At 35.3% G+C, this 11,350-nt stretch overlaps 1 protein-coding gene across 1 annotated transcript; it reads left to right on the forward strand.

Moving 5' to 3' along the window:
* Positions 1 to 2,083: 2,083 nt before the first annotated feature.
* Positions 2,084 to 3,996, forward strand: LOC109534423. The gene is made up of 3 exons (XM_019900091.2): positions 2,084 to 2,459; positions 2,547 to 2,718; positions 2,773 to 3,996. Exons 1-3 carry the CDS (start codon positions 2,175 to 2,177, stop codon positions 3,906 to 3,908), a joined length of 1,593 nt encoding a protein of 530 aa, XP_019755650.2. The 5' UTR covers positions 2,084 to 2,174; the 3' UTR covers positions 3,909 to 3,996.
* The last annotated feature ends 7,354 nt before the right edge of the window (positions 3,997 to 11,350 follow it).

An 11,350-nucleotide genomic window follows, 5' to 3' on the forward strand; every position in this document is an offset into this window, starting at 1 on the left:
TGTGACTTACTTTGAATTTCCTTTCACGAATTTGCTGATATGCGATTAGTTCAGGGGAAATGCTACAGTAACATAGCAGAACCTGAAAGAACTCAAGACAACAAAGGGCGAGGAGAGTGGTTCCAGGAAGATAGTGGACGACAATCGATGTTTGGGTTCCAGGCACAGAGGAACACGTATTGGGCATAACCGAATCAGGGCCTTCCAGGGGCACTCAGAGCACAATAACTGACACTTTCCCAAGCACCAAGATTTACTTGGTAACCGAGGAAAGGCGTTTGTACGATACACACAGGACAAGGAGATACAAATGGAGCACGAGTTAATTAACTGAATACGAGAAGCTGCTTGATAAGAGTGGATAATAAGGAGATTACACAGGCACTAGCTTGTTTGGAGTTAACCATTCAAATGTTTGGTGTTGTATGGATTATTTATGTAAACACAGAACCCCACAGAATTCGAGGTTATGAGAACAGGTTGACATTTCGTCAACAAATCTTGTTGAATTTACCGTTTATCCTTGTCTATCTTATTGTCAGTCTGTATAATTCCATGATTAGTTTTAAATAATTACGAAGCAACAGGTATTTGCGCAATGTTAATTAGGCAATGTTTATTTTACTATTTTTTCTGTACTCGTATAACAGCGCCAGACAACACCTCCAGAGGAATGACGCCAATTTTGAATCACCCTTTATATACTAGACGATAAAAAGAAACAATAAGTATATCCGAAGGAAAACTCTCTTTTGATAGTCGAGCATTTACATTAAATACCTACTATTTTTGTCATGCAATATGAATATTAACACATATTTTTATGTAACTTTAATATTATTTATTTATTCTAGGTGGAAGAAGATATGGATAACTATGTTAAATTCTAGTTAATGGGAGGTCTGAAAAAAATGAAGGCTAATGTACTTGTAACTTGCACCCATTGTACTGCAGAAACTGCATAAGAATCCCTTCCCGATCTGTAAATAACGTTTTTTTTTTAATTAGTACATATTTTTGTACTTAACATTGTTATTCTTAGTAGCTAAGGATATATTTTATCATTAACGCTCTATTTTGCATCAATGCGAAATAACTTTTAATGGTGTAATTTAGTTTTTACTAACATGAAAACAATACTTACTTATTTTTTTGTTAATTCACTTACATTTTGATCAATAGGTCCTGTTTGAATTTTGAAAATTAAAGCCAGTAAAACTCCAATCTAACATTTTATCGATTTATATAAGTAAAACTTTCGACTATTTTGTTTAAAAATCTACCCTTTAGCTTTAACATCGCGAACTTCAGCAAGAGTAAAACTTTCGGTGTTTTTAATGTTAGATGCCACCATAAATATATCCACTAGTGGTAAAAAGACAGATTGTCCTTTTAGAAAACATACGTCAGTCATTTTGAAAAATTTGATGTTTCTCCTAGTGCACCATATAAACGTTTTAACAACAATATGAAGACTGAGATTGCATATTTACATGCTCCAGATTGCAGCCGCAGCGGCCGACGAGCCGCTTGACGTCACAACTGGTCCCAGCCGATGACGGCGCGTTACAAGAATAATTTGAACTATACAGAGTATATGCGTATATTATAGTAATATATATTGTATATGTAGTATGAGTATATTATCGGAATGCGAGTAATACTTTTCAAATTTAATTCTTGTACAAGTTGCCAATTGCGCTGCTGCGTTCGTCGTTTGCATTTATGACGTGGATATAACCACCGAAAAGGCTGATAATGAATATCGATATTCCATTTTTTGCTAACTGAATTTGATTGACAAAAAATAGTTTAAATGCTAGAGCATGCAAAAGTAGTACCTATCAGTAAAACGATTAAACTTTACTAATATTAACATTTTTATCCAGGTATTAAAGTGGCGCGCTATTTAATTTAAGATTTAAGTTCAGTGAAAATAAAGCCAATTTACGGCCCGTTTAAAGCAAAGATACCCGTTTTAAAAGTTTTTTGATAACGCATTATCCTCAAAACACACATAGCAGTATTTGCCTCGGTAATTTGCCAAGGTAAGTTCTAGTAAGGTAGTTCTAGTGCAATCAAACGTAGCCAAGTTCCTTTGCCGTGAACAAGTGACGTTGGCTTTCAATGACAGTTTTCTTTTGAAAAATTCTCGTGAAAAACCATAGCGGAAAATGGACACTGAAGCAAAACTAGACACCGAAGCGAAACTAGACGATGACTTCCTTTTTTACGTGAACTTTACGAGCACGTTCCTTAAGCGAATTTCGGATCACGATGTCTTTCGGATGTGTCGAAACTGGATTCTTAAGCTCTGCACCGAACCATGCGAGGGAGTCGATAGAAAACGTTGCCGTAATATGTACTTGGCTAATCTCTTGATACATATGCAAAGTGGCAAGTTGGAGGAACCCTTTTTGCAACCCCCGTATTACGTTGATATTTCCGATGCCTTGCAGGTATACACATAGAAACATTTTCGATGTTTTGTCAGTCATCTGACCCAATCTTCCAAATTTGCCCATTTTCTACAAATAAATTTGCAGGTGTTTGGAGGTAGTCCCTGTTCTATTGAACCGCCTGACTGGTTAAACGATACTGATCTTACCATTCAACACAAAGAAAGTCCAGCTGATAAACCCGGTCGAACTTATATTGCCACTAGAACTCTTCCAAATGGACAGGGAGCTTTTGCTTATGTGGGAATCAGCCTGACGGGTAAATAGTTAAATAACAAGCAAACAATAAATAATCGTAATATTGCGCATTTAGGCGATGATTGGATGAATTCTTCATTAGCAGCAGGTGATACATCCATGCAAAAGCTGGATGCACAATTTGGTAGAAAGTTCAACGAAGAAGTACCGCAGTACGAAATGGAGAAGATTTTGGCAAAGCGAAAAAATCCCCAGGAGAGAGAGAAGGTTTTAACATTTTATGACACCCTGCTGCAAATAGTTGCTGATGAACTAAATGGCAAAGCCCCCGAATTCAACGAAACTGTTGAAGGTTTGCTGGAGCAATTGATCGAAGATCTCAAAGCTAAAGGACAGTACAGCTGCTGTTACGACAACCTAGACGACTATGAAAGACGGATGGAGCTGCTGATGACTTTGTATGATCGCATTAAGATACGGCGAGATAAAGTGGCACGTCGTGAAGAAATATTGGATGACATCGAGGAAAAAATGATGCCCCACTTATTTGAGGTATCCGCAATAGAGCCGGATGACGAATATCAGCTTCCTGCAGCCATGTGGCAGCAGGCAATTGAAAAAATGCCTAATAGGAAACAGATGGCAGCTCTCAAGGAGACCTACCCAAATCCCATTGTCGAAAGGTTTGTTGTATATCTGGCAGCTCTTAAAGAAGAGATTGCAGAGCGCACCCATACAAGACACGAAAGAATTGCCACCCAAATGAAAAAGGAGCTCAGGAAAGAGAGCACGAGACAAAAGAAAGATGCTGACAGAATGGAACAGATGTGCCTGGACACAGAAAAGGTGTACAAAGCAGTAACAGAGCATTGGAAAAAGAAACAAGTGGTAGAAGAACAGAACAGGCAACAATTCAACTTGCCCGTGAGCGAACATACTCGCCTCTACGAGGAGCTGAAAAAAGCAGCGCTGGACACTCAGAAACTGGTGGAAGAAGAAGCAGCTAGAGGCAAATTTTTGGCAGATCAAATCAACAGCGTAGCTGAACAAGGAGAGACTGTTAAAGAAATCCACGAAGACGCCATAAAGAAATGTGAACAGGTTAATGGCAAACTGTTGAGGAATATTAAGAGACTAAACCATAACATTAAGCTGTACGAGACCAGAATTTCGGACATTAAGAATATGGGCGATACTACCAAGACAAATGTGAAAAATATAATTGCGGGAGTGAAAGAGCCCGAATTTTAAAATGATAGTTTGTCATGACTTAATTACATCATTTGCAAAGCGATTATTGTTATACATAGAAATTTGACTAAATCCATGTTTAAACGAACGTTGTTTTCAGTTTTTCGTTTGGGGATGGCCATGGGTTCAAGGTTGTCGTAATTTTCTTATCTATGTGTCTTTTTCCATTAAAAGTTTAGCAAGCATTCGTGCCCATTTGACTCTATCAACTGCAGCTCGTAACTTTTTATTTTTCTTCAAAATTTACATCTTGCACTGAATGCTCTTTCGCTCTTCACTTTTGCGCCAATAATTATGTAGCTACTTCTATATTTGCTTTTCTTTGGTTGAAAGTTTTCTTCATGTTTTGCTGTTTTCTTCAACACATGCCCCCTTATCCTTATCCTTATAGTTGTTTTTTCTTTCCCGTAAAATTTAACTTCTTCGGACTACTGAACATTTTTTTTTCATTTTAGGCAACCAAAGTTTGTTTTGAAAGCAAATTTGATTTTTTATAAATATTCCTAGCTCTTGCCATTGAAGGTCTTTCACATTGAAGCATCCAATATACCTGCAATATATTTAGCTAACATTTTGCCGAATAAAAGAAAATCCAAATAATTGTTAAAAACAGTTGAATAAATATAATCTACATTTCCACTAGTCAGTATGTGGTTTAATTGATTAATTCCCAGCTCAGCTTTTGTTCTAGAATATTTCTCTCTATCCTAATTTATTTTCAATTCCAGTTTTAGCATATACGAATCCGTGATATTTAATTAAAGCGACTGAAACCCTTGTTTGGCAAACAACTCATTTAATTATTAAATACAGGTTTGCTTAGTAATATCATTTTAGTGGCAATCCAAATCTACATATACCAAGTTTCCTTTATTGTATGTACATATCCTTCTTCGGGCATTTAATATAACTAATATTGACGCATATCTCTCCATACCGTTTACTCAAATAGGTTGTTTGTACCGTATATTATTGTGCTACCTCTTATTCGATTTGTATGAGGTGAAGGCAAATATTAATTTTCCAAAGCATATGTAAACCAATAATTATTTTCCATTGGAGTTAGACGTTTATAAATGCCTGTTTGAACAAGCAATATCTTCTTTTTGTGTGGGGTCATTACGCCTGAGTAAATCGGATGTGGGAAAATTAATCTGCTCTAATTTTAGCGTCGGTAAGAACCAAGGTAGGATTTCGCATAAATGGACGATAAACTGGAAGTGTTTCTCAAGGAGAAACTGAATGAACCCATTGTTGAAATCGGAAAAAAACTAACACAATCAAAAGAAAAATTGCTTCTCATCGTTGTACGACACTGACTCTGAAATAGTGAAAAAAAGAACGGAAAACGACCCATTCAGAACAGAGAACTTCTTGCGGGATTTCCAGGAAGCACGGTCTGATAAATTTCTAAGCATCTGTCGCGTAAAAGATATGCCTTTGCCTACCTGCTTGCTTGCGGTTTTTCGTAATGCTATTCGCCTACCTGGGTGATTCCAGTTCGGCTTCTTAACACCTAATTTAATCTTAAAGTGTCGAGCGACATATTTCAACGTAATTTTACTTTGCAAAAAAGCATAAACACGCTTTAAAGAGGTTTTCGCAAGTGAAATGCTGATTATTTCGCGAATTGTCTAGAAGTAAGAATGTGTAAGAATAGTCTTGTGGAGACGCTAACGAATTGTAATCGGATGGGCGGATGGGATGGTATTTAATCATGACGATTCAGTTAATAATACATTTCTGTGGCCGTTTAAAGGGAAAATATAATGATGCCAAAGTGTCTCTTTGTAAAGATCATTTTACTTCCTTTTTTTCAGCAGGAATATTTAGATTGTTTTGCTAAATAAAGAAGAGGTGTTCTTCAATTCAAAGCAGTGGACTATTAGACGAAAAAATTGCACCAACATTTCAGCTCATCGAGATCAAAAGAGCTTGGAGAACAAGAGACAAGCAATCCCATTTTCAGAACTAATCAATTACACAAACAACAAACAATTTGCACTGATTAATCAGATCTGCTAAAATTTAACAAATTAAATTTAAACTTTGGTGGTCAACAACTAGATCGAAAAATTCTTAGACGAATGTTTAAGATCAATGTTATAAGTACAAAAAATATAAACTAAACTGAAAATAAACGTTGTGATCCAGTAGACCATCAATGATGCAAACAATCCGCTTTTTTGCATCCAATTGGCTGTTCCAACTCCATTATTTCTTCCAGAAACCCTAATTTAAACTACCCCAAAATCAGTCTATTTGGTGGGCGTTTTAGTGAATCTATAATGTCTTAATAATCAGTTCCAAGATAGAAAGAGAGTGTCAATAAAACACCAGCTGGCAAAGCCACATCAACGAAACAAATTAATATTGAAACAATTTAATAATACACCAGTTATTGATTTAATTTTGGTTGTTCGATTGCATCCAATTCCGAATTATACCTACTTATTATTCCGGCAATTAATATTGGCAGGCTAATCTAAAGTTTAGCCTGCTGGAAATGAAAAGACGATGGCATCAAATAGCCTTAATCTCCAGACCATTGTTTGGTGGCACAACTTAAATGTTGCATAATTTGAGTTTGGAAACTACCTAAGACAAGCTTTTGTGTCTATATGCAATGAGCACGTCGCTGACAGAACTTATCTGGAACAAAGTAACGCTGTACCATTGTAACGTGCAATGTTTGCACATGCAATTCGTGCGGGCGAAATTACTGTTTAATTCACTAGCCGCTAATGGAGTGCTTACTATAATGCTTCATAATTTGTGACTCTACTCTATGTGATATGACAGCAATCTTACTCCGTTTCGGAAAATCCGCTGTTCGAAAAAAATTATTTGTTTTAATTTTTAACAAAAATTTCAAATGTTACCATCAAATTATTTTACACGCATTCGAAATTAAAGGAAAAAATGAACCAAACCGCAAAAACCGCATCTCAAAATAATACCTGGAACCGAGTTAATACTTAGAAATAATAAGGGTTGCCCAATTTAAATAATTAAAGTAGGAATTGTCCCTATAAGTGAAAGTTTGAAAATAGTCGGAAAAATAAAACAACGTTTTTTCTTCCAAAGCCTACTTTAATTATTTGAATTAGGCAACATTTATTATTTTCAAGTAATAAATCGATTCCAGAAATTATTTTAAGATGCGGTTTTCCCGGTTTAGTTCATTTTTTCCTGTGCCTTCGAATGCGTGTAAAATAACTTATGGTAGCATTTGAAATTTTTATGAAAAATTAAAACAAAGAATTTTTTCGAACAGCGGATTTTTTGAAAATGCTTAAGATTGCTTTTATATCACATATTGTAGAGTTTGTATTGCTCTTTCAATTGATAGTGAAAACTTTGAAATCGGTTAAGCCGTTTCGGAGTTACAGGTTTCTTTGAATTAAGCGGTTAACTTACTAGATAGTTTCACTTATAGCGACAATTTCTGTATAAAATCGACTTTTCAAGATACCGGTTGCAATTACGCCATCTAGTGGTCATCTGAGAAATTTCAAAATCATTTCCAGCAAATTATTTTCCTCAAGTTTGTTATCAATTTTTTTTTCGATCACTCTACAACACATATTTTCCAAGATACAGCCGCTTACCATCCTTATTGCGACACCCTGTATATATATGTTATTTTAGACTTGCTTCCAATTAACTCGTTTCGTTTTTTTGCTACGCAGAGAAACGCCTAATATTCTTCTTTCCATATTTCTTTGAGATTCTCTAAGCTTGTTCACCATTTGCCCTGTGAAGGTCCATGTTTGAGCGCCGTATGTGGTTACTGGCTATAGACGCATTGGTGGTAAAGTTTTGATTGCAGATGCAGGGGTATTTTTTGTTGGTAAGTATATTTTTTAGTGCTAAAGCCGCCCATTCTAATATAATTTACCTTTCGATCTCGATATCTTTGTTTTCCTTTCCAAGAGTTATTCGTTGGCTTGGAGGATGTAAAGATATACAGTCCTTTATATTTTCAATTTTATTGCTGTCTATTATGATATTGAGATTCACCGGACACATTCGAGTTTTTTACAGTAATAGGTAAATAAATTTAGAAAAGATTGTATATCACATAATTTTTCGAACTAGCAACAATAGACACAAAACGTAAAAAAACCGCAAATTCTTGTCATTAAAATTTAGTGTAAAATGCAATGTTGGCCTTATTTCTAAAATATTATCCCTATTCATTAAAGTTAAGTAACCAATTTTTGATCCTTTCGTTAACAAATGCGTTAATTTTGTTGAGAAAATTAGGTGAAAACTAACTCAGAAATCCATTTATGTGTCGGATTCAAAACAGAGGCAATAAGAATATTGCGCTCACGTTCTTGCGGCAAGATGGGTTTTGTTTTTACGCTTTTCTCTTATTTTCATATTTATTTGATGAAAATTCCGTAGGTGTGTTAAAAATCGTGACCAGAATTCATTACTGAACATGGGCACTTTGTATGTGAAATCGGAGAGTTCACTAAGCATATTTTCATTGAAATATCCGCTAATTTATCGGACGACTATCGAATCAAATTGCCACAGCAAATTCCGTCCCGATTTTGACATCAAATGGAAAAAGCAGCGATTTGATCATTTCTAAACAATTAGTGCATACATGATGTTTTCGAATGATTGCAAGCAGGTCGGTACTTATATCAACTAACAATAGCAACAACGTTTCCTTGGAAATATCAAAACGACTTATTTCAAGCTTGGGCAATTTCTTGGTAAACAGTGCAGAACATTTGGCAATAAAACATCATCAATTAGAGACCAATAAGCTAACAGAAATCATAAGGAGCAAAACCTTTCTGATCCATTTATTTTAGAAATTGTAATCGGATTATAATCACTGTCCAATCTTTCGAAGCAAATACGTTTTGGTTATGCAAGTTTATTTAAGATTTTCAAGGATTTTAGAAAAATAATTTACAACTGAAATGTGTTTAACCTAATTAGAAAAATCGTGTCTTTGCTTCAAAGGCCACAGTTGGGAACATGAAGCTTTAACTAAAATTATTCCATAGAATATTTTAGAATGTAACATATTCTAGATACATATTTTTCCATCGAAGTTCCAATTCTGAATCATCCGGTATACTTGTAGAACTTTCACTTCATTTCATTATTTACTCTTTTTAGAAATATTATGCACTACGCCGCCAATTTCAAGTGCAGCTTAAATATTCCCTGACTTTGCCTGTGAACATTTTCTCAGGCGGAGATCCGATTTGAATATTTTTTTTTACCGGACCATGGCTTTAGTCTTTGGCAAAATTTAAGTTAAAAGAGAAGCAAAAAAGTAAAATAAACTATTGTCCAGGGCTGTTTAAATTCTGTCATGTTTTCCTGGCCAAAGTTGAAATCTTTCTGTGGGCAATGTTGTGTATACCAGAAAGCGAAAAGTATGCGATGTTATATGCATATCGTCTGAGTCATTTGAGTTCAAGTCCATCAAAATTGTGTCTAAAAACAAAGCTATAATATGATAAAAAAAAATTTCTAGTGGAATCTCCGTTTGAGAAAATATTCGCTGTCAAAAGTGAGGAAATATTTCAGCAATGTGTTGCAACATCAGACGTTTTAACTAGGTCAAAGGTGATGCTCGGAGGATCCAAAGGATATCCTTCCAGGTCGAGAGTGTTATACATAAAAAGTACATTATTTCGATAATTAGGTCAAGTACATCCACAGTTATCCTTTAATGCCTGCATTCGGTGTTCCCGTCTCGGTTGTTGAGAGAAATCTAATGAAATCTCGGAAAGCTCGTCCTGAATCAGCAACACCAAAATCCAATAAAAATCTTCTGGAAGTTATAAACCTGTCGAACTTTTTTAATTAGAAAAGCACTCCTGTTGTCATGGCACTGTGATTACATTTCTGAAAGAACATTTCGATCTATTGACAGAAAGCTTATTCCACCTCAAAGTTCGCCAAGTCAAATGAAAGCATATTTAAAGCCCAGTAAGCTTCTGTTATTGCCATCAGAATTCTTTGAAAAAAAATATCCCACTCTCGTCCTGTTGCTGAACACGTCAATTGCAATAAAACGGCGAAATTGCCGAACCGTTTTGAAATATATGGAAATTTCTCATGTTTTCCACGCAAAACTTCGATTATCGAAAGCACTCCGGGGTACTTTGCCACCGCGATTTATTTTATATTAATTGTCATTTCTTTTGTCTTTGATCTGTGTGTATTTTGCATTGGGGAAACTAGTCGCATTGTGCAGTTAAATTCCGGAATTTTCACTTTATTTGAGCAATTATTAACTTGATTCAGTAGCTGAGAGATATTTGCATTATTAAAGCTGATTAACGCTTAGATTTTCACAACATTTTCCCTGTTTTGGGCAGTTTATTGATGACAATAAAACAACTTTGAAAAATATGAGATATTTACTTCTAAAGCAGATAATTGAATTTAAGAAATGGGAAAATGGAATAACACGAGGAAAATCTAAATAAATCAAAGAATAATCCAACGGACATAAAGTGTGGAAAGTGAATTTCTGATACATAAAATACTTAAAGTGGCTCCAATGGCGCTGGAATTATTTTAAAGGCAATGAAAGCTAATTCCCATTCATTTCCCATTTAATCCCAGTATAATCCTTTGATAGCCACTCATTTCCAGCAAAGGCAAACAATACAAGCATGCAATTCATTCGGTCGAATTTTCGAGCTTTCAAACGGCCACAAATAGTTAAGTTTAGCGATCGCACTTGTTACTTTGACAATTAGATCCAATTTCTTAACTTCTATCGGTAATCCTTTTGGCCATTAGCCGGCTATAGACACTCGACCTGAAATTCATCGTTCGCTATGAAGTCTTTGATAAATTGTCTATTTCAATTGCGCTGATAATGCACCCGAATAATAGATAACGATTTTGAAATTCGATACTGCATTGTACGAACTCGAACTCTTGTTGTTACATGCAACACCAAACCTACTTACTAGAAACTAGAGCTTATTTGGAATACCATCGATCTTAATAGCTAACCCTTTAATACCGAGTTATTGATAAAAGTGGCTCACCCTTTGGAAGTTTAACCAGACTAACCTAAAGTAGAATTGATCCTATTTTCGTTAAATAGTGCCCAAAACAGATTAGGAAGCTTTCGAAGGGTGGATAAGGCGTAAAGTTTAGCCAATCGAACTTGTTAGTTTGGCAATTAGATCCATTTCCTTGCCTCTTATGGTAATTCATTAAAGTGTTATCCTGAGTATTTGGAATTTATCGGTAAATCGTAATTGGAAAGCAGTGCTTCAGAATTAAAGTAATTTTCCAAACTGATTAAAGTTGAAAAAGCTTGTTATATGGGAAATGTGTCTGAAGGTAAACAAAGGAGATTCTCACGCCAGTGGCGCTTCGATAACCAACATAACTAAAAGATGGCTTTTTATGTAAAAAAGGTAATTTTGTTGTGCAGA

Source organism: Dendroctonus ponderosae, unplaced genomic scaffold (assembly GCF_020466585.1).
Source record: "Dendroctonus ponderosae isolate FM_Combo_2020 unplaced genomic scaffold, Dpon_F_20191213v2 Dpon_F_20191213_1, whole genome shotgun sequence".
NCBI lineage: Eukaryota > Metazoa > Arthropoda > Insecta > Coleoptera > Curculionidae > Dendroctonus > Dendroctonus ponderosae.

Excerpts from the sequence above, each read along its gene's own strand:
- LOC109534423 (XM_019900091.2), top strand. The coding sequence starts at position 2,175 with ATGGACACTGAAGCAAAACTAGACACCGAAGCGAAACTAGACGATGAC. Across the intron at positions 2,460-2,546 it reads ATATTTCCGATGCCTTGCAG|GTGTTTGGAGGTAGTCCCTG; the intron begins GTATACACATAG and ends ATAAATTTGCAG. Across the intron at positions 2,719-2,772 it reads TGTGGGAATCAGCCTGACGG|GCGATGATTGGATGAATTCT; the intron begins GTAAATAGTTAA and ends TTGCGCATTTAG.